Below are 27,551 nucleotides of genomic sequence, written 5' to 3'. Positions count from 1 at the left end.
TGGCATTGGCGCAGTAAAGGCTTCTTTCTAACAACTCGACCATGCAGCTAATTTTTATTCAAGATATTGTCGTATCATGCTCCTTGAAACAACCACACCGTCTTTTTCCAGAGCAGCCTGTATTTCTCCTGAGGTTACCTGTGGGTTTTTCTTTGTATCCCAAACAATTCTTCTTTCTTGGTCTACCTGACCTTGGCTTGGTATCAAGAGATCCCCGAATTTTCCACTTCTTAATAAGTGATTGAACAGTACTGACTGGCATTTTAAGGCTTTGGATATCTTTTTATATCCTTTTCCATCTTTATAAAGTTCCATTACCTTGTTACGCAGGTCTTTTGACAGTTCTGCTCCCCATGGCTCAGTATCTAGCCTGCTCAGTGCATCCACGTGAGAACTAACAAACTCATTGACTATTTATACACAGACACTAATTGCAATTTAAAATGCCACAGGTGTGGGAAATTAACCTTTAATTGCCATTTAAACCTGTGTGTGTCACCTTGTGTGTCTGTAACAAGGCCAAACATTCAAGGGTATGTAAACTTTTGATCAGGGCCATTTGGGTGATTTCTGTTATCATTATGATTTAAAAAGGAGCCAAACAACTATGTGATAATAAATGGCTTCATATGATCACTATCATTAAATAAAAGATATTTTCAAAATCAATGCCAAAATTTCACAATTTCTGCCAGGGTATGCAAACTTTTGAGCACAACTGTATGGTGTTTACTATGCAGTATTCAGCAAGTTGTAAGCTGTGGCGTATGTGTCATGCATTAAACTCCATGGTGTTGAAAAGTCTGATAAGGCCATAAAGACAGCAGCAGTTCAAACGTAAAGCCTTTTGATGTAAAGGACATGCGGTCTTTGTTTAGTGTGTGTGGGTGATTTTCAGTGTGTACTGTGATTCACACCTGCGTGACAGGGGCAGGTGTTTGTGCAAGAGATATTTCAGATATTCTTAATCCTTTTCTTGCCTTTCATCTTTTTCAAACACTGCTGTCCAGACCTGTTGGAAAGAACATACACACACACACACACACACACACACACACACAGACACACACACACACACCAGTATGAAAGCACAGCAGTGGTATCTCTGAAGTATGCAGGTCATTTAGAACATTAGTCATAATTGTGAGATTCAGTGGTTTATTTTAATTGGAGAATTCTAGGATCATTAAGCAAGAATTGGCTGTAATGAGGCATTTCGGTGTTTGGTGGGGTTTGATTTTGGGTATGTTCCAACTTGCATAACTACCATAACAATTTTATTGCAGCATGCACACAGTTATATATGGTACCCAGTATATATTGTGTGCATAATGTGACGAATAGCACGCAACAGTGCCCGCCCACTTTTTCATCCATCATGGTTCCATAAATATTTTTAAATAGGGATTTCATAAAATCCTTCATAAAAGAGTTTTAAGCATGAACCAAACCAACCAGCTCCAAGGTAAATCACAACATTACAAACTTTGATTTAAAGCAATAAAGGATTGAAAATCGAACAAAATGACAAAGATACAAGATTGTGTACTTAACGTCTTTAACGGGGAATGAACTACAATCCCATGAAGAATTGTGAATGATGTAATCAAATTATAAACTTTGAAAAATATAAAACTATTGATTTAAAATTGTTGATTAAAAGTATAAATCAACATATATATTTTAGTTTTATTGCAAAATATTCAAATATGTACACATACAGTATATAAGTAGTTTGAAAGTGTAGTAGCTTGAATGCTTCATTCACAGTGTGTCATGGAAGTGGGCGGTCGCTGCAGAGCTCTTTTGGCGTGCTTTTTTGGCTGCAATTCTCTGATTAGTGGATCTCTCTTCAGGATTATGGGTAATGTAGTTCTTCACCAGAAATGTTTGAAATAACACGGATTGATAGTGTCAACAGAAGCATGTAACTTCAATTAACAAATTCGCCGCTGTCTTTATCATTGAAAATTAATTTGCCGATGTGAAAAATGTATGCGATTTGTTACTTTATATCATCCGTGATTGTTTACATATTTCTTTAGAAGCATAGCTGTATGCTTGTGTTCCATTCTGTTGCTCTTCGTCTAATGTTTGGAATGGAATACTAACGCATTGTTATTGTAGACTGTTTACTGCCTACTATTTGAAAAAATAGTGCAGGATGTACACTGTAAAAATGTTCGTAATTTTAACAGTAAAAGACTGTAAAAATGCTACAGTTAAAAAAATCTAATTTGGTTAACGAGTTGTTACCGTAAAATATCCGTTAAAGTTGTTTTAATATGTTTAAAAAGATAATACATGTAGTTTTACGGTAAAATGTCGTGATGTAAAAAGTATGATTTTCCCGTATAATTAACAGTTAAAATTTATATTATGTTAACAAGAGAGTACATGTACTTTTTACGGTAAATTATTGTTAAAATTACAGTAAAAAAACAATAATCGGGCGTTCCCAGAATTCCCTGCATGACCCATTACATTCAATTATATTTTATGGGAATAGTTGTTTCTTCTTATTTTTAATATCAGTTACGTACATTGTTCTGTGTTATATTTGATGTAGTTTAGTTAATGTCACCATGATGGTGTTTAGTGTTTGTGTGAGTGACACTGAGCACTGTCTCTACATGTTTATTGCTCTTGGAAGAGTCACTATTGATGAACTTCATGTCATCATGTGCTCTTCTGTAATTACTACAGTAATTAACTCTACATTATAAAGTGAAAAGCAGATTTTTACAGTTTCAGAAGGTTAATGTATTAAGTTTATCATTTAATAATATAAACGATGGTACTGCACTGTAAAATATACAGTAAAAACAACCGTTTTAAACTGTAAAATGTACAGGTTGTTCTGTAAAGTTGTTTACATTTTTACTGTATTTTTTACATAATTATTCTGGCAACCACAGCTGCTATTTAAAAAAAAAAAATAATAAATAAAAAAAAAATAATAATAATATTTTTTTGTAAAAACAATGGTTTTTTTTAAAAAAAAAAAAACATTTTAACAGTATAATTATAAACATTTTAAACAGTAGGATGCTACATTGTTAAAAATGAGTTGAGAGACATAATAAAAAATACAAAAATGCTGATAATGTCTCCAGTTAATTCCTCATACGAGTAATGACAGGTCGTTTTTAGCAAATGTAGTGAGTCATCCGGGTATTCCATGCATACTGTGAAAAATGACTTATTGTGCACAGTATATAGCGTGCATACTGCACATTTTAGTATGGTAGTATATAGTATGGCACTCACAGCTCTGATGTGTTGTTCTTGTAGAAAGGCTACTGAGTATGTTGTGATTATTGCGCCTCCTTATGTCTCTAAAAGAACTACTAGAGGATGTGAACAATCCTCCCTTCTGCTGTTTTTTTTTTTTTTCTTGGTTGACTCTAATGACTCTCATTTCTCCCTAATGACTTTCCTGCTTGATTGAAACAAGGACAGAGAGAGAGAGAGAGAGAGAGAGAGAGAGAGAGAGTGTGTTTTTGAGGAAAACAAAGTTCTTCTAGTGTCGGTGAGAGGTGTAAACACAGTGACATTAATGAGTTTTCAAACAAAACGTTTCGTTATTTTGATGTGGCCTCAAAATGATATTAATTATATAAATAATGCTATTTTATTACTGCAATACTTGCAGACTGGGGTGTGAGTCAAATTTGATTTTAAATGATTCAGTAGTTGTTGTTTTTTTTTTCTTGTTTCACACTATGATGTCTTCTCTGAAGAGCCATTAAGTTTTTTATGTGTTTGTTGAACACTAGTTTAACTTTGTTCATTAAAGTAATGTGTTGTTCAACACGTACCATGACTTTGATGTTAGATAACCATTGCCGTTTTGATCGGGATTTGGTGTGAATGTTTTTTGATGTGAACAGTCAGTAATTCTGTTGTATATTACTCTCTCAGGCGCAGGGTGAGGGCGTGGTGCGTGTGTGTTTGAAGGAGCGAGGTCAGGACGTGTTGGTTCTCAAGCGAGTTCCATCAGATCCTTCGTCTCCACAAACGGCGGGAGTCAAAGACGAGGATGGTGATAAGAGGTGAGCAGTCACGCCCCCTCATTTATTCCCTGCCCTTTTAATTACTTTAAGGGCTGTTTTTTCCTCCATTCAGTGTCTGCCCTTCCTCCCTCTCTATTTCTAACACATTCCACATGATTGCTTCCTCTGTCAGAAGAGCTTGTGAAGGGAGCACAGCCCGTTTGACAACATAAAATGTGTGTGTGCATGTAAACACACGCGTCTGCTGACTTCATTGGTGTTTGTGTTCATATTGAAAGAGACTTGTGTGTCTTGTGCATGTTTGTTGTGGTACAGTAAGTGTCTGGAGCTTATCCAGCACACGGGAGAGTTTATCTTCGCTGCAGCCCAGGAAGGGACACCTGCGGTGGGCATGACATAGGGTGCATTACGTTGACACGGTGGAATGGACAGCGCAAAACAGACGTGTCTGAAACTCAAACCCGTCATGCTAGTAGAAGAAGAGGAGGATGATGATGAAGATTGGGAACATAGCAGCAGTCTCGAGGATGAAGAAGAAATGCTTACGTTTGATATTCCTCATTTTCGTTACATTGACGATGACGACGTAGACGATGATTACGTTATAATCAGACAGCGGCGCTGTAGAGCTTGTTCTACGTGTTTCTCCTCAGGGGAAGAGTACCCATCTGATTCTTCCTCATCTGCTCTTGCTGTGTCTGACAGGTATGTCGTGGTGTCCGGGACACCCCACAAGATCCTGGAGCATCTGCTGAGTGACCTTCGCCTGGACGAGCAGCAGGGAGCGTCGGAGGGAAAAGAGGCGGGTAAGTGAACCGATCAATCTCAAATGAATATCATAAAGACTACCTCTAATTTTTTAATGTACTTTCACCTGTCGGACGATACATTGGGCGAAAACATCTCGTAAATTTACACTGAAGGAGGGACCTGAGCCATATCGAAAGATCAGAATATCATAGAGACTAAAAAAAAATTTGACGTTCAATTTGACTTACGATTTTCACCGTCGGATAATACATTGGGTGAAAAATTCTTGTACATTTTCACTGAAGCAGGTACCTGAGCCGTATCTAGAGTTCAGAAGGTCATAGAGACTTTTTGATGCTTTTGACTTACAATTTAACTTACGATTTTCACCTGCCGGATGATACATTAGGTAACAAAATCTCATAAATGTACACTTTACATATCTAGAGACCAGAATATCAAAGAAGCTTGAAGATGAGCTCTTTTGACTTGGGCCAGTTGCGCAATCACAGAACACACTACTGTAGCAACCATCAACCAGTACCCTAGCAACCACCCAGAACACCCTAGCAACCACATAGAAGTAGACTGAAATCTCCTTAGCAACCACATAGCAATACCCAGGCAACCACCCACAACACCTTAGCATCATTGCGGTGAGTTTTGAATGGGGTTTCCCATCCTTAAATTCAAGTTGGTTGGTTAAATATTATTTTTGGCTATAAAACGGAAAAAAAATTCAAAGGGGAAAAAGCAATTACACTTGGAAGATTATTCAAAGTTATTTACCATAATGTACATAGATGATTGTACACAGGGACATCTATAAAAAAAGAAGTACTGTAAATAGTGTCAGTTTTTATTTCATGTTGACGGTTTTTGAATACAGTAGCACTAACAGATAAGAGGCGCGATAAAGTTGTGACATACCTAAAATCATTTACCGAAATCTTTGTGGTCACTGGTCATGTTAGTTCAAATACAAGCATTCCAGTTCTCAATTATTTAAGAATGTGGCATGTTTGAACGACGGTTGGTTGGTTAATCTCGCTGTTGTTTCTGGAATGCTTTGTGTCTTAAAGCCGACAGCATTTTCTTTTGGTTTTTGCTCTGTGGATTTTTTGCCCGCAGGCGGCTTTTCCCTCTCGAGGTACACAGGTCCATTTGATGCGAGTTTTCAGAGGATGTTCTGCATGCAAAACCAATTGATTTGTGCCGGTGTTGGTTACAGTTGTCTTTTTAATCTTACAAAAGCATGATTATTCATGGAGTCTGTTAACACACACTCTACAGTATTAAATGTTTGATAACCCAAGTGTGTAGAGGGGTTAAAGGTCAGCTGAGGTCATTGTGGACCTCAAAGCAAATTCCCAACCATTTCTATGGGATTCTATGGACTCTTTGGCGCCTAGTGTTCCATTGGGAAAGTCCTACTATAAAGTGTCTGGACAAACTCGTATATCATATATTGAATTCAAACATTTTTATAGAACAAACAGAAAAGCGAAAGAGACAATGAGTTACTTCTATGTATGTGTATGTGTATGTTTGAGTGTAATTAAATGTTGGTTATGTATAACACACCCATAGGCGATGAGTTCGCCCAACAGTGTAGTGCATCCTGGATAATTACTGGTGTGTTTGCAGCTGTGTTAAGCATTTAAATGTGCCTCATACTAACTAGAAGAAAAGAGTTTGTTTTTATTTTTGGTTTGATGGCAGCAGAAAAGCAGCTTGAGTCTCAATATTTCCTTCCAAATTACTGTATCTGCCATCCAAAATATACTATATTGTAATCTCTAATTTTAATGACTAATAAGTGATGCCTACAGCTGCCCCATTGCCTTCAGATGCAGCGATTGAGCCAACTATTGTTTTCAAATGTTTCTGTTCACTAAATTAAACAGCACTGTAATGATGTAAAATGTCCTGTAGCTGTATTCCCTAATGAACCATTTATTTTGAGATATAACTCCAACTTAAATGCTAAAACTCTAGAAATAGAACTCTTAAGTCAGTGTTTTTTGTTCAGGTCTGCAGAAGTCTTTGATCGGACACAAATACTACAGTGATAATTGTTTAGAGACACCATTGTACACAAGAGATTGTCTTGTGTTACTGTGTTTCCCGTGGGAAACGAAGCATTTCAGAGAATAAAAAGGCATCAGTAATATTTTCAGAATGAAGAGGTGTAAATTAAACGCTGATGCATGCATTCAATTTGACTCGACGAAAGCAAAGACATTTTTCAGATGAGTGGGTCAAATTGTTTTTCTTTCGCTTGAGTGCTTTTCGTTATGATCAATCAGTATTTGACGGTACTTCATCAGAACAAAAGTACTGTCATTATTTATCACATTTACATATCACAAGTACTATATATCACAAAAACATTCGACAGACATCCCTCAAGAGATTGCATGAAAATGATTGATGTAAAGTTCTTCAAAGGAATGTTCCGGGTTCAAAACAAGTTAAGCTCAATCGACAGCATTTGTGGCATAATGTTGATAACCACAAAAATTGATTTCAACTCGTCCCTCCTTTTCTTTAAAAAAATAAAAAAAAAGGCAAAAATCGAGGTTACGGTGAGCACTTACCGTATAATGGAAATCAATGGGGCCAATCCGTAAACGTTAAAATAGTTACTGTTTCAAAAGTATAGCCGCAAGACGTAAACTATATGCGTGTTAACATAAATTTAGTGTGATAAAATCACTTACTAACCTTTTCTGTTGTAAAGTTCTAAAATATCTAATTTTACAACTTTGTTGCCATGGTGACGTCACGCCGTAAACCCTGTAATATTGCAAAAACGATGACTTAACTTTACAGCTCAAATAATACACAAGTTTTAACAGAAGAATTAATGTAAGTGCTTTTTTAAAATGATATGCTTCACATTTCTGCCTTTAAACCCTCTAAAAATTGGCCCCCATTCACTTTCATTGTAAGTGCCTCACTGTATCCTTAATTTTTGCTTTTTTTAAAGAAAAGGAGAGACGAGTCGAAATTATTATTTGTGGTAGTCAACATTATGTTGATTGAGCTTAAGTTGTTTTGAACCCAGAATATTCCTTTAAAAAATGTTGACCTCTCTGAAAGTCATTGTGTAATTTGCACGCTGAGTACACGTAGTACACACTCCATACAAGCGCACACCCTGCAGTCATCACCTGAATGATAGTTTTATCCTTCCTGCTTTTTCAGAACTGACATGGCTGTTATTTGATACTCTCTCTCTCTCTCTCTCTCTCTCTCTCTCAGCAGTAAGTGAAAATGGAAAGATGGATAGTAGGCTGGCTTTCTGTTAGAACAGACACCCTGCGATAAAAATGGAAATGCATATTTATCAGCAGACACAGAGAGACAAACAGCAAAGACGAAGGGAGATGAGAAATGGGTTTATGGGAAGAGAGGGTGGAAGATTGCACAGAATGTTTTGGTGGTCTGAAATGAGAAAGCTTACAACTGCTGAGCTGAAACAAAAATCACAATGTGTTGAAGAAAGAAACATTTCAATAGTTATCTACAGTCAGCATGAAATCAAAACTGACCCTGACGTTCCTGGTCTTCATCAGTGCACGTTATTTTAAGAAAAGAAGAAAAAGGAATATACAATTTTTTCCTTTCGTAATCTTCGTAATCTTTTAGTTTTCCAAAGTATTGTGTAATGGAGAGCGTTTTCAAAGCGCTCCGTTTTCGGTGGAGGAAAACGCTGTTCCAGTGTGGATGAGAGGCGTAAATGTAGCAAAATTAAAACGTTTTCGTTTTGAAGTGGCCTGAAACTACTTTCCTTTCTGGCTGATGTCATATAGAGTAGGTCGCTCTAGCTATTAGCTAATGTCACCCTATAGTCAAATAACTATTTATCAATTGTTTAGGCTACTGTTCTAGATATATGCAACCTTTCAAAAATCATGCCAATAGTATCGCAGTCATTTAATGCTGGTTAACGTTAATGTAATAAAGATTAACGCAATAATGGCGCATAACGATAGATTTGAAAAAGCACATTGCAAACACTAATTAGCCCCAGATTTTCATATAACATTTCTCATTAAATGTTCGCCTTCCAGGAGACTGAAATGTAGATGAGTTTTTGCATGTCTGATTAATTGTCCTAGCATGTGGTAATATCTGCTGATGAGTAAATAAATCAATTTAGATGTGTTTGTATGTTGTGTTTACATACTGTGGGTTTGTCTTTCAGAAATGCTTCTGGATGACTTCCTGTTGACCTATCTGGTCTTTATGTCCACTAGTGAGCTCTGCCAAGCCCTGCTGGGACAATATCCTTTAACAATATCACTGCAATATACACACTAAAATAAAACACTTAAGTATGTTCTAAACTTGCTGTCGATTGATATCAGTGTTTTTATTGGAAGCTGATATCTAAAGATGGCCAAAGCAATGCAGATTAACTTCATGTATGATATAATGCACCCTAACTCTTTTAGTACATTCAACGGCAGGCGCATGAGCTAACAACATGAACCGATCTGGACTGTCCGCTTGCCTAGAAAAGTTAGGTTTAAGTTAGGGTTAGGGTTAGCAAGAAGTCGTAGTGCACATACAGTATGTCAAACATTTTCATATGGACTCATGGTCAAAAGGCCATACTTTGAAAGGCTAAAGAGCTCGACCTTGCGCGAGACATAACGGCATCCTGAAAAAGGAAGAGTAGGGTTAGGTGAGGGTTAGCAAGCAGTCTATAAATATTCTGAACCTGCATGGAACTACAGTTAAACTACATTCATTACAGCAAACAGTGGTAGTCTAAACACAGTCTGAGGTTTTTCATCTCATCTAAACAAGCGCACATCCAATCGTAAGCCATATGTTGCGGTTATTGATCTTTAACGTGATCTCACCTACTGTACTAAGCATGTACTAAGTCGAGGGAAGGAGGAAGGAAAGGAGGCCCTTTTTAGGAAGCGGAAGGTACTGCACCTTGTGTCCCAGTGGAGCGCTCTCTACAAGGACTTCCTACGTGAAGAGGAGAACGTCAAACTCTTCATGAAGGTAAAAACATTACCCAAAAGTTCTGGTAACCTAACTTCAAATATCTTTCCTGTAGGAATAGAATGGCATAGTGTTGGAGTTTTTATAGTCATTTCTTACTTTTGCTTGGTCAGGTTTAGGCCTGACACCCTGGACACCTCCTGTGCTCCTACTTTCTCTTTGTCTTTTTGGAGTTTTGTGTATTAAGTGGTCGTTTGTGTCGAATGACGCACTGACTCACGGTTCTCGACAGGGAGTGCTTCAGCCTCATGTCGGGACTTGAGTTTGTTTTAATGGGGTTTCTCTTGTTTTCCCTCTACTTTATTTTCTCCCTGCTTTATTTCTGTTCTAGCTGTTCAAGGCCAAAGGCAAACACAGCCTTTAGAAAACGCTTTCAAGCATCATTAAAAATGCTAAGAGAGTATTAGAGTGTGTTAGATTATTTTTATTTGTGTTTGTGTGAGGTTGATTATTGTGTGTGGAGGCATTTATTGTTTATATACACTGATAAGCCAACACATTATGACCACTCACAGGTGAAGCGAATAACATTGAACATCTGCTAACAAGGCCAAATGTCAAGGTTTGGGTAGATTAGATGGTAAGCGAACAATCAGTTCTCGTAGTCAATGTGTTGTGTTATGGCCAGATGACTGGATCAGAGCATCTCTAAAATGGCAAGGCTTGTGGGGTGCTCCTGTTCAGCACTGGTGAGTACCTACCGACAGTCATCCAAAGAGGGACAAACTACAAACCAGTGACAGGGTGTTGGGCGCCCAAGGCTAATCCATGCGCGAGGGCAACAAAGGCTATCCCGTCTGGTCCGAACCGACAGAAGGTCTACTGTGGCAGAAGTCACTGAAAATGTTTAATGATGGTTACGGGAGGATTGTGTCACAACACACAGTGCATCACACCCTGATGCATATGGGGCTGCGTAGCCACAGACCGGTCAGTGTGCCCATGATGACCCCTGTCCACCATCGAAAGTGCCTACAACGGGCACACGAGTGTCGGAACTGGGCCTTGGAGCAGTGGAAGAAGGTCGCCTGGTCTGATGAGTCCCGTTTTCATCACATGGACGGCCGTGTACATGTGCACCATTTACCTGGGGAAGTGATGGCACCAGGATGCACTGTGGGAAGATGACAAGCCGGTGGAGGCAGTGTGATGCACTTGGCAATGCTCTGCTGGGAAACCCTGGATCCGGCCATTCATGTGGACGTCAATCTGACACGTGCCACCTACCTAAACATCGTTGCAGACCAGGTACACCCCTTCATGGCAATGGTATTCCCTGATGGCAGTGGCCTCTTTCAGCAGGATAATGCACTCTGCCACGCTGCACACATTGTTCAAGAATGGTTTGAGGAACATGATGAAGAGTTCAAGGTGTTGCCCTGGCCTCCAAATTCCCCAGATCTCAGTCCGATTGAGTATCTGTGGGATGTGCTGCACCAGCAAGTCCGATCCATGGCGGCTCCACCTTGCAACTTACAGGACTTGAAGGATCTACTACTAACGTCTTGGTGCCAGATACCACAGGACACCTTCAGGGGTCTTGTAGAGTCCACGCCTTGGCGGGTCAGCGCTGTTTTGGCGGCACGCGGAGGACCAACTGCATATTAGGTATAATCGGTGTAAGTGTTTATTGTGTGTGTTTACAGTATGTGGGTGTTTCTTCAATTTCAGGCACTTTTAGCAATGTGAACTTTGTGAAATGAAGTCTTGTTAAAACTTTTTTCACACTCTCACTAGTTTATTTAATTTGTACATGCATCACAGGAGATTTATGTCATTTTTGTAATTTTTTTCTAAAAAAACCACAGTGTCACTTCCAGCACATCTCAAATTCTGTATTTTGTGTTTAATAGAATTTTGTGCTGGAAATGACACTGATGGAAATTATTATTATTTTTTATTTATAGTTCACATTTTATGTATTCTTAATACACACAATTAAATAATATTTTCACTTTTTTTTTCTTTTTTTTTTTTTTTTTTTATTAGGCCCACAGCCTTATTGGAAATGTAGCCTAAAAAGTGATATTTCTTATATTATTTTTATAATGTATATTCATATGGGTCTGGGACAAGGCGTAAAACAATAAAATCTATACATAAAAAGCATTTGAAAAGTACCAAAAATAAATGATGAAGGCCTGGTAAAAAGTTTCCAATTCAGTTTTAATTTGGCCTTCATATGTATAATAAAAAGAAAATAAATTTAAATCTGTTTATTGTAATAAAAATCAACCCCTGGGACATGAAGTGCACAAAGTTGAAAAACACTCATATAAAGGTGTGTGTGTGTTGTGTGTATATGTGTTTATTGTGTGTTGTTGTTCGTGTGTATGAATGGGTGTTTAATGTGTGTGTGTGTGTGTGTGTTTTGTGTGTAGAGGTGTTTATTGTGTGTATGTCTATCACAGTGTTTAGTGTATTCCTATGCAGGTGTAGATATTTCACAGGGTTCTTTCACTGAATAACAGATTTCAGTCTGTCATCTTCAAAAGATCTGAGACACACACATCACGAATTCTCATCTTCTCCTCACCTGCTTTTGTCCGCACCAACTTACACACTCACGCAGTGTTTCCACAGCAACCAAAGTGTCATTGCAGTGATGGGGCTGTTTCACGGTCATGGTATAAATCATTATATGAAGCAGTTCCCAGGTGATGGTTGCCTAGAAACAGGCAGAAAGAGAGGGGGGGGGGGGTGTTGAAAGCTGGTTGTGATGGGTCAGACATGCTCAGATTCGACAGCTCGTGTTTTACAGACTAAATTACACATGAAACAAGCTAAAAAAAAAAAAATCATATTCCATCAAACACTTCAGCACTCATGAGGACAACACAAATGCTCTGTGCTCATCATGGGTGTGTGTGAGCATTTGTGTGTATTTATTTTAGAGTTGTGTATCAGACTAGCTTGTGAAGTTGGCATTTTTATTTTATAACATGGAGACACTAAATGCATGCTCCCTCAACGCATTATTTCCTTAATGCATATACATCCTTATCACAGACCTTGATGACACCTTTTTTAGCAACATAAATCTTGCAAACCTAATTACAATTTCACCATTGTATTGTAATTATCTTTGGGTATCGCAGTTAATTAGAAAATCGATATTTTTACCCTACAGGCCTGCAAGAAAAAACAAATCGTTAAAATATTGATAACTACAGTCTTTACCAACACAAAATAGGTATCATTGGAAACCTTAGAAGCTCTACTTTCCAATGCATGCAGGCATTATGACCAAAACTGAACAAGTGCTTTGAAATTTGCAAACAAATCAGAAGTGCTCTGTTTTTATAATTTTTTTTTTTTTTAATTCCACTATAAATATTATTGCAATCAGTAAAAACACCATACTCATCAAATAGTCATGTGTCATATGTTGTTGCAAAGCTCTCACGGAGTAGAATACAACCAGTATATTTTTTTTTACTCACAGACAAAAATATAGCGAGTAATAGCTAAGTGTGTGTCTTTGACAATTATGTTGGTGTTGCTTATATTTTGCATTTTCTCTTATAACTTCACAAAAAATAAACAGAACGTCAAATATCATACCATTACTTAGAGGAGGTGATTATCTTTAAAACAAGCCCACACACAAGGTAATCGGATGCAATCTGATGATCATTAGATAATCCACATGAAGCACAATGTTACATATGACCACCAGGAGATGGCGCCAAATACATGACACTCAATGATGACTCATTCTGTGAAATCTCATTACTAAAATCATGTCTTCATGCTATGCATACCTTTAGTTATTGTTGTGTTTGCATGTGTAATTAGTTCTTGTGTACAATTATTATGTTTTATTTGTTTGGAGAGGCTTTTGGACACATGGAGATGTTTTTTGGATACTATGATAAATTATTTTTGTAATGCTATAACTTTTGATCGCTTTGTCGTATCATCACATAATGTTTCTCAGATACAGTTGACATGATTGGGAACAAATCAAAAGCAGTTTTTCAGAGCCACCTTATTCACACCCAGAGATATATTATGTTAAATCAGAAAAATAAGAAAAAAAGGACATTTTTGGCTGTTTTTATTTTTCAGCAGTTTCTTTTACTGAGAGTCTCAGAATGTATCATAATCTATATCAGTTGGGGGGGGGGGGGGGGGGGTGGTTGTGTTTGTTCGTTTTTTTTTTTGTTTTTTTTTGGGTGTGCCACTGAAACAGGAAATCTTTTAAAACACTTTCAGAGCTTAAAGGGTTAACAATTTTTGTGAATGTGAATTAGGTTCCACATTTGTTAAGTGTATTTCATTTTAGTTTCTGTTTATCTTCTTAATCTGCAGACGCTGTATCGATACGTGCTGGAGGACGTTTATGAGTTTCCTACTCTGGAAAAAGACCTGAAGGAATTCCAGAAACTTCTGCGACGTAGACAGTGAGTGTCACACACATACTTTTTAGTATTTTGTATTTTAATTAAGACAATAGGAAGCCCATTTATGAACTTTTATTAGTGAGGACTTCTTAAAATGTCCTTACAATTGAGTTATTAGTAAGTTTTGCAAGGACATTTGGCCCTCACGTGTCATAAGTGCACAAATACACACAGTTCTGAAAATGCAGCATCATCGCTTTGGACGTGAGTCCCTTTTGAGCCTCTTACACACTGTCGTTTTATCAGCTTAGCCTCCCTGAAGTCCGCTTAGCATGGAATCGGTCCCATTCGTTTGCACAGGCTCCCAGATTCCGCATTCAGGCTCCTTGGCAAGCAGATGCTCATCGTAATGCCTCTAAATGGGATGACAGACTTGCAGGTGTAATTATGACTGCTGTAATAAGAGGAGATAAACTATGCTCATGCCCATTTCAAGAAATTTGATGCCGAAAAATCACAAATGAGATCTTTTTAATAACTCAGCTGTTTCTCCTAACAGCAATGAGATCAAATGGAGATCAAAACAAGATTTTTGCACTTTGAGTCAGAGCCGAATGATCAAATTATTCCAAGAGCAGATCTATGCAATCCACATTCTTACTGTATGTCAACAATTGTTACATTTGCATCTATTTTTATATCTCCTAAGGATTTTTTAGAGAAACATCTGATACAACGATGAGATTCAAATGCAACATAATTGAGAACTCCATAAAGCTTTTCAAGAGAAAAAAGATTTTATGATAAAAGTATAGCACAGGATGATGACAGCAAACAATGACACTCATTGAAACAATGTCATTAGAGTTGAATGTTTTTCCTACTAAAACAAATGGCTGTAATGATGTGTTTGAGCTGTGCAGTGCAGTGAGACAGAAACAGAATAATCTGTCTGTCACTTCCTGTTAGAGCACTGCAGCTCTGATAGATGGATGTACTTTAGTGACAGAGACAAAGCGACAGAGAGAAAGAAACACTCACAGCGTCTTACAGCAGTCAGCTGGCTGTCACATCTCTGTCTGTCCAGACTGACACTGCTACAGTCGAGATTGGCTGACAGATGTGTTAAATGTCCTCTGTCTCTCTGTATTTCTCCTTTTAGCTACCAGAACTTTCTTCTTCACATTTCTTGAACCTTGAATGTCTTCATAATCAGTCTGTAATTTGGGCTTCTTCTTTTTTTTTTTTCCTCAGCACGGTGGATGATTATTCTCCACACCAAAAGGTGAGAGAAAAGACATGAGATGATGGGGAAAATAATGTTTATTAATGTGTAAAAAGCTATTTAGGCTACAGTTGTCAGTAATGCATGAAGAGTCAATTTATTTTAGTTTAAGATGCACTTTTTAGTTCCTGTCCTGTACTTCCAACCTCTGTGATTTCATCAGAGAAGGCAACCGTTCTCTGGAAGAAAAAAATAAAAATAATAATACATTATTAAAATTATAATAAATAAATTATAATAAATAAAAATATATATTTTATTATCATTTATTTTTATTATTATTAGGGAATTTATATTTTATATATAAAAATATATTTTATATTATAATTGTATCATATAATAATATTTTATAATTTATCATATCATTTCTAGCATATATTTATATACTGTGTATATATAAAATAATTACAATATTTAACATTTAAAATAATTAGAAACATAATATTTATAAATAAAATTTATAGTTTGTATATTTTGAAATATTTTATACTCTAACTATATAACATAGTAATATATTTACAGTGGATATAAAAAGTCTACACACCCCTGTTAAAACAGCAGATTTTTGTGATGTAAAAAATGAAACAAATATAAATCGTATCAGACTTTTTGCACCTTTAATGTAAAAATTACAACCTATGCAATGCCACTGAAAACCAAAGTGACACATTTAAGAGAAAATAAATAAATAAGTAAAAAACTTCGAATAACTTAACTGCATAAGTGTGCACACCCTTTTATAATTGGTGTTCAGAATCAACCAATCATCAAGCTCATGTGAAATAGTACACACCTGTCTTCACCTGAAGTGACTCTGATTAACTCCAAATAAATCTCAGCTGTTCTTGTAGGATTTTTCTGCATGCTACTACAAGAGCCATGGGCCACAAAGAGCTTACAAAGCATCAACGGGATCTCATTGTTGAAAGGTATCGCTCAGGTGAGGGCTACAAAAACTTTTCCAAGGCATTAGATATACCATGAAACACAGAGAAGACAGTCATCAACAAGTGGAGAAAATATGGCACAATAGTGACATTATCAAGAACAGGACGTCCCTCCAAAATTGATGAGAAGACAAAGAGAAAACTGGTCAGGGAGGCTGTCAAGAGGCCTACAGCAACATTAAAGGAGCTGCAGCTCTTTCTGGCATGTACTGGTTGCTCCCTACATGTGACAACTATCTCCCGTATTCTTCATCTGTCTGGGCTATGGGGCAGGGTGGCAAGACCAAGCCTTTTCTGATGATAAAAAAAACATCCAAGCCCGGCAAAAACCTATATCCAGTCTCCCAAAACCATGTGGAAAAATGTGTTATGGTCTGATGAGACCAAGATTGAACTTTTTGCCCAAAATTGTAAAAGGTATGTTTGGTGCAAAAATAACACAGCACATCAGCAAAAGAACACCATACCCACGGTGAAGCGTGGTGGTGGCAGCATCATGCTTTGGGGCTGCTTCAGCTGGAACTGGGGCTTTAGTGAAGGTGGAGGGAATCGCATATAGCTCCAAGTACCAGTCAGTTTTGGCACAGAACCTTCTGGTGTCTGCTAGAAAGCTGAAAAAGAAGAGATCTCTCACCTTTCAGCATGACAATGATCCAAAGCACACATCCAAATCAACAAAAGAATGGCTTCAGCAAAAAAAGATGAATGTTTTGGAATGGGCCAGCCAGAGCCCAGACCTGAATCCTATAGAAAATCTGTGGGGGGACCTGAAGAGGGCCGTACACAGAAGATGCCCTCGCAATTTGACAGATCTGGAACGTTTTTGCAAAGAAGAGTGGGAAAATATTCCCAAGTCAAGATGTGCCAAGCTAATAGACTCTTATCCAAACAGACTGAGTATTAGTTCAGGGATGTGCACACTTATGCAGTTAAGTTATTCTAAGTTTATTTTTTTATTTTTTTTCTCTGAAATGTCACTTTGGTTTTCAGTGGCATTGCAAAGGTTGTAATTTTTACATTAAAGGTTAAATGTTTAAAATTAGTTTTGTAGACAAAAATATAATTGTGCCACCATATTAATTTATTTCATTATAAAACTAAAATTTAATTAAAAAAAAAATAAAAAAAAACATTTTTGAAATGGATGACTTGGACAAATAATAAAGAAAAGCAGCCAATAAGTGCCCAACATAGATGGGAACTCCTTCAATACTGTTTAAAAAGCATCCCAGGGAGATACCTCAAGAGGTTGGTTGAGAAAATGTCAAGAGTTCATGTCTGCAAATTCTAGACAAAGGGTGACTACTTTGAAGATGATAAAATATAACACAGTTTTGATTTATTTTGGATTTTGTTTAGTCACAACATAATTCCCATAGTTCCATTTATGTATTCCATAGTTTTAATGACTTTACTATTATTCTAAAATGTGAAAAATATATATATATAATAAAATGTTAATTCTCCTTTCAGAATAAAGCGCTCTTCCAGCAACTGAGTCTGAAGGAGAACTGTGTTCCGATCCGAGCATCTCCAGTTGAGAGTAAAGAAGGTAATTTCTCCTCAGTTCTGGGATCTTGAAAGTCTGGATCTGGGAAGTTGAAAATGCAAACTATAATAACTTTTTTTTTTTTTTAATAATCTCTCTTTGTGTGTCTGTGTATGTCAGTAATGTGTCATGTGTATGTGAGCTGTGATTCGTATCTCAGTATGAGAGTGAAACCAGTCGTAATCGCTCAAGAACTGCTGAACATCATCGCTCAACGGATGGACAGATCAGAAGACGACATGATGCTGGTGGCCCAGACTTACAGCGGAGGTCAGTACACACACACACACACACACACACACACACAAACCATTTCAGACTGACGGACAGATAAACTGAAAGCCTCTTTCTCTCTCTGTTCTTTCACAGAGAAGCGTGTCCTGCAGCCTAATGACAGTATTTATTCAGAATCTCTAGTGACTCCAGGTAGACTGATCGCCTGTCGGAGAGATCTCAACGAGATACTGGTAAAACAGACTGTGTCAGCTTTACATAGTAAATGTTTTCAGTCTTTTGTAGTGAATTATAGTGCTCCTAAGGAGGATGTTTAGACGGACCGTAATCTTGCTGCTGGTCTGTAATGATGGTTTCTCTCTCAGCTGCCTCTGACTGAGTGTCCAGAACTGGGTCAGAAGCCCGTCAGATTGCTGGGTATCAACACGTGGGACGTAGCCGTGGCTCTCACAAACTTCGACTGGAGTCTCTTCAACTCCATACATGAGGTGAAGCTTCTCCAAAACATTGCACTTGTCAAATTAAGGATAAATGTTAGGACCAAACAGGAATGTTTTGAGATAAATATGTGGAACATATTGTGGAACGAGTTGAAATTGTTTTCTGTGGTAATTGATAGCATCCTACAGATGCTGAACATAGAGCTTAAGATGTATTTAACCAGTAATATTCCTTTAAAAAACTGTAAACATCCTTATGACGTTGTTAGTATTTGATTCTCACAAGTTCTCATAATGGAAAGAGAAAATAGTATTAGTGAATATGCTTTAAAGCTGATAGTAAAGTTCTCACAATTTTCTGCTACATGAAAATAATGTACTTGTAAACAATTATTATTATTTGATATATTATAATATATATATATATATATATATATATACACAATATTTAAAATATAAAATAATTAAAAAATATATTTTATTATTTTATTGATTTATTAAATACTTTATATATTACATATAATATAGTTTAGATTATAATTATATTATATTATAATAAAATATATATAATTAAAATATATAAAATAATAACATATTTACAATATTTAAAATATAAAATAATTAAAAAATAATGTATTTTAATTAAATTATTTATTTATTTATTACATATTTCATAAATTAACCCTTTAAACTCTGAAGGTGTTTTTAAAGATTTCCTGTTTCAGTGGCATACCCAAAATTAAAGGCTTATAACTTGAGAAAAAACAACAAGGAGGGTCAAGAGTTTGTTGTCATTGTAAACTTTTCAAATGTTTTAATGATATAGATTATGATACATTCGGAGACTCTCAGTATAGGAAACTGCTGAAAAATCACACAAAAATTGAGCCAAAATTTTTTTTTATTTTTTATATTTGACATTATATATCTCTGGGTATAAATAAGGTTGCTCTGAAAAACATAGCATGAAGACATGATTTTAGTAATGAGATTTCACAGAATGAGTTTCATTCTCATTGTCATTTGAGTCATCATTGAGTCTGTGTCATGTATTTGGCGCCATCTCCTGGTGGTCATATGTAACATTGTGCTTCATGTGGATTATCTAATGATCATCAGATTGCATCAGATTGTGTGTGGGCTTGTTTTAAAGATAATCACCTCCTCTAAGTAATGGTATGTGATATTTTATGTTCCTTTTTATATTTCGTGACGTTATAAGCGAAAACACTGCTTATAAGCAACACCAACATAATTGTCAAAGACATATACTTAGCTATTACTCGCTATATTTTTAGCCTAACCAGTATATTTGTCTGTTAGTAACACAAATATACTGGTTGTATTCTACTCTTTGAGAGCTTTCCAACAACATATGACACATGACTATTTGATGAGTTTGATGTTTTTACTGATTGCAATAATATGTACAGTGCAATATTTTTATAAATGATCAAAACGGAGCGCTTCTGATTTGTCTGCCTATTTCAAAGCACTTGTTCAGTTTTGATCATAATGCCTGCATGCACTGGAAAGTAGAGCGAAACGATACCTATTTTGTGTTGGTCAAGACTGTATATTATTAAATATATATAAAATAATAAAATATTTACAATATTTAAAATAATTATATATTTTGCTAAAATTATTTATTTATTATATATTTCATATATTATATATAATAATATATTTTAGATTATAATTATATAATATTATAATTTATAGCAGTATTTTATACATATTTTCAACAAGATAATATGCTATTTGAGCATGACAAATCAATGTTCCTATAAAGTTAAGTCGTTAATACAAACGTTAATAGAACATTTTCAGGAGTGTCATGTTATTCCCCTTCAAGAAAACATTTTGGACATTTTTAACATCCTCCAAACTAAATGGAATGATTGGAAAAACATTTTTAGAACACAAACTTGCTAGTTTGGTTACAGTTAAAATAGGTTATCTGCTAAAACAATCCACACTTCTAACACCCTCTGGTCTCTCTCTTATCTCCACAGCAAGATTTGATCTTCTATACATTCAGTCGTCAGGCCAGCAGTGGACACACGGTGGCGCTAGAGTTCCTGTTGCAGCGTTGCAATGAGGTCCAGCAGTGGGTGATGTCAGAGGTGCTGCTCTGTCCATCGCTCGGCAAACGAGTCCAGCTGCTCAAGAAGTTCATCAAGATCGCTGCTCAGTAAATCTCAACGGCACTAGATTAATAACTATGTTCTATTGAGTGATTCTCTGATAACTCTAATTATGTTTTAATCACCATGTGGGTGTTTCAAACTCTTTGTTGCTGCAAGGCAATAACTAACCTGTGTGTGTGTGTGTGTTTGTGTATTTCAGCTGTAAAGCGCAGAGAAATCTGAACTCTTCATTCGCTATCATCATGGGTTTAAACACGGCAGCCGTCAGTCGTCTCAACCAGACATGGGAGGTAAAACACAGATTTACTGACTCTCTACAGGAGCTTACATGTGTCCTAACCAGCTGTGATGAAATAAGTTTTAACAATAAATCTTATCTTGTCTGGTGAGAACTTCAATACCTTTTCTTCATTATCTCTCTGTCTGTTTCTTACCTGCAGAAAGTGCCTGGAAAATTCAAGAAGCTTTTCTCTGAGCTTGAGTTGTTGACGGTAAGTCAAACCTATCCTTATAAGACATCAACTTCAACTGTTTTGCCTCTAGAGATCAGTAATGTCAAGAGATTCATCTGACTTTCATCCCTGTCCCTTCAGGATCCATCCATGAATCACAAGGCCTACAGAGACGCATTCAAGAAGATGAAGCCACCCAAAATACCCTTCATGCCTCTGCTGCTTAAAGGTAAGAGTGCCGCCCACTTCCTGTTACCTGACCTGAAGACACTCCTACAATATCTGTCTCTCAGATAGCGTGGGGAAGTCTAATAGTTATTTTATTATTATTAAGAATGAAAGATGTTGCCTCCCTAAATTGCTTAATTGCATTTATCTACTGTTTATTAGTCATTTAGTGTCACTGACAGCTTTTTCAAAAGGCAGTTTGACTGTAGTTTTAAACTATATTAAATTATTTGTGACTTGTTGCATGGCAAAAATTAAAGTATTATTTGTTGTTATTTTGGAGATAGTACTATACTGAATTGTTTTAATGTTGTGGTTTCTGTTGGCTTTCAGATATCACTTTCATCCATGAGGGGAACAAAACATTTCATGATAATCTTGTCAATTTTGAGAAGCTGGTAAGTGTTTTCTGTGTCAATGAATATTTTTGAAGATTATTATTTTTATTATATTTTTATATTTTATTATTAGCAGTAGTACATCATTGCATCATGTTTATCATTTGTAGTAGTAGCCTACTTACTAATGTATTATTTAATAAGTACATTTTATTTATTTAGTTTATATTTTATAATATGTTTGTATTTTTTTTATTTGCATTTCATTATTATTAGTAGTAGTAGTAATATTAGTATTAGTATCATCATTTATTGCATTTTTATTAGTAGAAGTTGTAGCCTATTTATTCTTGTTATGATTTGTTATTATTTATTAAGTACATTTTATATTTTATTTAATATTTTATTATAATTTATTATTGTATTATTTGTATTTCATTATTATTATTATTATTATTATTATTAGTAGCATTTATTATTATTATTATTGTTATTATTATTATTATTATTATTATTATTATTTATTACATAATTATTATCAGTAATAGAAGCCTATTTATTATTGATATTATTTAATAAGTACATTTTATATATAATTAATTCTATATTTTATGATATATTTTAATTGTATTATTATTGTATTTCATTATTATTAGTGGTAGCAGCATTATTATTATTATTATTATTATTATTATTATTATTATTATTAATTACATGATTATTAGCAGTAATAGAAGCCTATTTATATTTATATATTATTATTATTATTATTATTATCATTATTTATTACATTTTATTAGTAGAAGATGTAGCCTATTATTGTTATGATTTGTTATTATTTATTTAGTACATTTTATATTTTATTTAATATTTTATAATTTATTATTGTATTATTATTTGTATTTCATTATTAGTAGTAGTAGTAGTATTCTTATTATTACATAATTATTAGCAGTAATAGAAGCCTATTTATTATTGATATTATTTAATAAGTATATTCAATTTATTTTATATTTTATAATATATTTTTATTTTTTATTATTTGTATTTCATTATTAGTGGTAGTAGAAAAAGTAGTATTTGTAATTATTATTATTATTATTATTATTTATTTCATAATTATTAGCGTAATAAAAGCCTATTTATTATTTGTATTATTTAATAAGTACATTTGATACTTTATTTTATATTTTATTTTATTTTATTATTATTAGTAGTAGTAGTAGTAGTATTCATATTATTATTTATTACATAATTAATAGTAGTAATAGAAGTCTATTTATTGTTTGATTTGTATTTAATATTTTATTTTATACTTTTTTTTAATAATGATTATATTTTTAGTATTAAATAATACTGTTAGTGAACAGAAAGTCATGTTTATTTGTGTGGAAATACTGATGAGTGTGTATCTCTCTGCAGCACATGATTGCAGACACAGTCCGACTCATTCGCTACTGTCAGACAGATCAAACAGGTCAGTCTCTCCTCCTATTGGTCAGAACATGTCACACGATTGTCCAATCAGACACAACTACTTTACATATATCATATGATTCTTTTGGATCAAAAAAGTTACGTGGGTGACATTCTGTAAACTAACTAACATACATCAGTGACCATATCAGTCATTTTTTGTTTTTGTTTAGTTAGACTCACAAATTAATGACTCTTATTAGCTGGTTCTTTTAATGAATTCACTAAGACTCAAAAATTCGTCTCATGAGTTGATTTCTACACTTCCCAGGAAATGAGCTTTCCCAGTGTGACAGTCCTGAAGTGCGATCGAGTGTCCATCACCTGCACATCATTGACAATCAGCAGACACTGTTTGAACTGTCGCACAGACTGGAGCCCAGAGTGTAACACCAGCGCCATCTGCTGGATATTCACTGCAACTGCAGCAGCACGAACGCAGCGTTTTCTCGATGTGAAAACAGGTTGAGCTGCTTAAATAAAAGACAGCACCTTCACTGGACAGAGACCAGACACTTCTAACAATTCCAGCTCCCAGCACTGACTGAACGGACACTGTTTGTGGAATTTGTGGGATTGTGTTTTTCAGGTCCACCAGGGGGCGACACTTTCACAGCCAAATAAGTGAGAACTGTACAGTATGTTGACCTGTTTGAGCACACAGGTTGTTATTTTGATGTTCATAAAATGTTTAATTAATGTCAGAATTTATCGTTGGTTGATATAAATATTTTCCAGTTAGAAAAATATAGGAAAAGTGTAAGTTTTCCAGCATTTGTTTTGTTGAAATGCAGTTGTTATTGTTATTTAATGTGGCTTTTATCTCTGATAATTAGTTTTACTGGTATTTATGTATGATTTTATTATTTTAGACAGTTAGGGCTGGGCGATATAGCTAAATAATTATGTCTTGATAGTTTTTAGCCTTTTGATGATCTTAATATTTATTATTTTTTTAATGGTTTAATAGAGTGATTTGTTTTTTAATCAGAAAAACATAATTTCAACCAAATAGCCATTTTTACCAAGTAAATTCAAAATGTTAAATGCCAAAAATAAAATAAAAAGAGTAAAGGAAAGTTGTTTTAAATAATCAAGACATGTTTTGCATACTGTTTCTGACTAAATAAACACAAGAAAATGTATTTTTTAATCTTTTTAGTTCATATGCACCAATATAACAATAAATAAACAGCAATATTACGAACATACTTTATATGTTTACTAAAAAAAATGTAACAAGGAAAATGGCACTTCTGTAAACGTTTTTGAGTAATGACGCATTTTTGAATCAAGTTTTAAATAGATTCATTGAATAGTTTCACAAGAATGAATAAAACGTACCAACTTTAACGCTATTTTTCTACTCCAGTTTAAATCGTAAAACTAATCTAATGACACAGTCTTTTGGAAAACGAATGGCCTAATAAAAAGTGCAAAAAAATAGTTGCGACATTGCCTAATTTTATATTGCTAGCAAAATCATCGTAAACATAGTGTGAATATTCAATATAACGCCCAGCCCTACAGTACATATTCGATAAACAAAATAAACAGGTGTCAAAGGTCATGATGATGTCATAATGAGCCGTGTACTCACTTGATTTTGAATCTTGATCAGTGTTGGGTGTAATCTGATTACAAAGTAATTTGCTACTGTAATCTAATTACTTTTCAAATGAAAAAGTAGTGTAAAGCAATGTAATCCGATTGCAGTTACTGACCTTTAATTAAGTTCATTATTTTTTGTATTTTTTTTTAGAGAAGTAATGTGTAATGGATTACTTTTTTTTTAGTAATTTACCCAACACTGATCTAGATATTACAAGATCATTTGGAGAGTTTTTTTGGTTTGTTTTTATGCTTTAGATTGCATTTTATTTCATGTTTTCTTTAGATAAATGCACATGTGACTGCAGCCGGTTTGGGCATTTTAATGCCTATTTTTGTGACATAGCAACGACTGAAGCTTTTCTTATTAAGTGTAATTGTTACAGTGACCTGACAGTATTATTTCAAAGTCATTTATTTCATCTGTTTGATGGTCGAGACTCTTGAAGATGTTTGTTTTCACTGGTGTGGCTGCTCTCTGATGTCATTGCATTTGCATACAGTTGTTTATATTTACAGCACTGATACTTTTCGTTTTAAAGAAATTCTAAAGTTGCATGCATGCATATTGTACTTGCACTTACATCTTTGTTTGTACATTATTGTGTAAGAATGTATATACGTTTATATATGTAAAGAAATAAGTTGTTAGTCATTTGCAAACACACGTTTTTGTGCCAAGCACTATTATGGGATAGAAATGCAATATGAGAACATTTTAATATTGTGAAATGTTTTTTAAAAGCCGTAGCTGCCGCTATCATTCCCCATTCGTTCTGGAAGTCAAATGCTTAATTTGTAGCGGGGAAACTAAGTCTTTTTAAAGGAATAGTTCATCTGAACATTTAATTCTGTCATTGTATACTCACTCTTGTGTCGTTACAAACCCATATAACACAAACAGAAACATGACTTTAGAAGAGTTGGAATAATGCACACAAGTCGTATCAACCACTTGCATGGTGCTTTTGCGTCCTTTTTTAAAACTTGCATGAAATAAGCAACCTGTTTATTCTTCAAAATGTCTCCTATTGTGTTCCAGAAAGGCACACAGGTTTGGAACAGCATGAGGGTGAGTATATGATGATTGAATTTTCATTTTTAGGTGAACTATTCCTTTAAACAGGTTTGATATGATGTCAAAATTTCAGTACTTATTGCAGTTTCATTCTGTGCATCTCTTTTAAGAACTTTTAAAGGAATTAAAGCTTTCATTTAACTAGTTGAAGAGCTCAGGAAAGAGTCACAGAAGTCGGCCTGGATGCCATCATTTTCTAGAGTGTGTAAACAAAGATGGTATAAAGTGAAATTTGGCTTACTGTGCCAAATAGTTGCTCGCTTTATATTTATTCTTCACTGCCACATTTGTTCACTGACACTGAACTGAAAACATCTCACCTAAACGTTCCAATGATTGAATACACAGAAGTTTTGTAATACTTATATTAACAACTTGTGCTTTTTTTGTGTTTAAAGAGATGTTTCTAGGTGCACAATGTACGATGTGCCATTCTTAGCTAGAGGTGGTGTCAAAATGGGCTTTTCAGGTCAACGTTTGGGTCAGTATCACAAAAAAAATGTTCCGGGGATATTTCACCTTAAAATCAAAAGAAAAAAAATTTGCATCAAAAATTGTGATAATATTTTTATGACAATTAAACACATTTTCTCCCAAATTCTCTATACCGTAATGTGAAAAAAGTCTTGTACAATAATGAAAATTAAGGTCAACAAATACTATCATGTATACTTACAATTGTACTAATGTACTTCACACTTATAGTAATGACAATGTTTTTTAATTTTTTTGCCTTACAATAATGATCATTTAGGGGGGCGTTGCTTAATTGTCATGAAAATTATGTCACAATGCAAAAAAAATTAATTAAAAAAAATAGAGTTCATATTCATAATGCAAAGACTCAACTCAAAATATTTAAGCCTATATTTAATGTTTATTCATTTCAATTTCAAAACAAAATTCCATCATATTGAACTGAGTAATCTTTAACAAAACAATAACAAAAAATATGATATAATATGAAATGAATAATAGTTTTATTGATTAATTTTTTTTCCAAATTTAATTGTGATGGAATATTATGAAACTGAAATTCGTAGATCTTTCAAATAGGCCAAAATATTTGTTACATATTTGTTAACGTGAATTATTTTGACAAGTTGTGACTTGTGCTGTCTTTACAAGAACAACTTATTTTCAAAAGGGAGAAAACTGCATTTACTTGCAATAGTTAAAATCCTGATTTAAATGGATCGTGGAAAGCCACTAAGAAAATGAATCTTGTTGTAATCTGCAAATGTAAATATAGATATGCTCTGAATATAAGACTTAATGTTAAAAAAGAGAAAGGAATTCAAAGCAATATATTTACAGTATGTTTTTCCTCTGTTACTATAGAAAACACATCTTTTCTATAACATGCATTTTTACAAAAATGTTCAAAAGCAAATGTCAATAAAAGATTTATGGTATGTAACATTACTGTCTTGCATTTACTGTTATTATTTTGTGGATCTGTAATTAATTAATTGCACTGACATTTGTTATCACAAATCAGCTTTATTCAGATGTATGATTATTTTTTAATTATTTATTTTTATTAAGCATAAAGCACATTTTAATCACAAACTAGCAACGAATGTTATGAGGAAAGCCTTAACACATTTTCTTTTGTCA

The 27,551-nt window shown here is 34.6% G+C and overlaps 1 protein-coding gene across 2 annotated transcripts in view; it reads left to right on the top strand.

Moving 5' to 3' along the window:
- rapgef5a (Rap guanine nucleotide exchange factor (GEF) 5a) overlaps positions 1-27,351 on the top strand; it is an 84,284-nt gene extending 56,933 nt beyond the window's left edge. The window contains exons 10-26 of one of the 2 annotated variants that reach the window (XM_051671049.1): positions 3,925-4,055; positions 4,722-4,822; positions 8,980-9,058; positions 9,644-9,794; positions 14,109-14,200; positions 15,395-15,425; positions 17,846-17,924; positions 18,042-18,191; positions 18,291-18,388; positions 18,521-18,643; positions 20,614-20,792; positions 20,948-21,038; positions 21,189-21,239; positions 21,342-21,429; positions 21,762-21,826; positions 23,189-23,243; positions 23,514-27,351. In XM_051671049.1, coding sequence (XP_051527009.1) covers positions 3,925-4,055; positions 4,722-4,822; positions 8,980-9,058; positions 9,644-9,794; positions 14,109-14,200; positions 15,395-15,425; positions 17,846-17,924; positions 18,042-18,191; positions 18,291-18,388; positions 18,521-18,643; positions 20,614-20,792; positions 20,948-21,038; positions 21,189-21,239; positions 21,342-21,429; positions 21,762-21,826; positions 23,189-23,243; positions 23,514-23,632 — 1,683 coding nt within the window. In that variant the 3' untranslated portion in view covers positions 23,633-27,351. Of the gene's footprint in view, positions 1-3,924; positions 4,056-4,643; positions 4,823-8,979; positions 9,059-9,643; positions 9,795-14,108; positions 14,201-15,394; positions 15,426-17,845; positions 17,925-18,041; positions 18,192-18,290; positions 18,389-18,520; positions 18,644-20,613; positions 20,793-20,947; positions 21,039-21,188; positions 21,240-21,341; positions 21,430-21,761; positions 21,827-23,188; positions 23,244-23,513 lie in introns of both variants that reach the window. The other variant, XM_051671050.1, reaches the window with a different exon arrangement.
- Positions 27,352-27,551: the final 200 nt, after the last annotated feature.

Source organism: Myxocyprinus asiaticus, chromosome 34, assembly GCF_019703515.2.
Source record: "Myxocyprinus asiaticus isolate MX2 ecotype Aquarium Trade chromosome 34, UBuf_Myxa_2, whole genome shotgun sequence".
Classification (NCBI taxonomy): domain Eukaryota; kingdom Metazoa; phylum Chordata; class Actinopteri; order Cypriniformes; family Catostomidae; genus Myxocyprinus; species Myxocyprinus asiaticus.
This window is presented reverse-complemented; position numbering and strand designations above follow the sequence as displayed.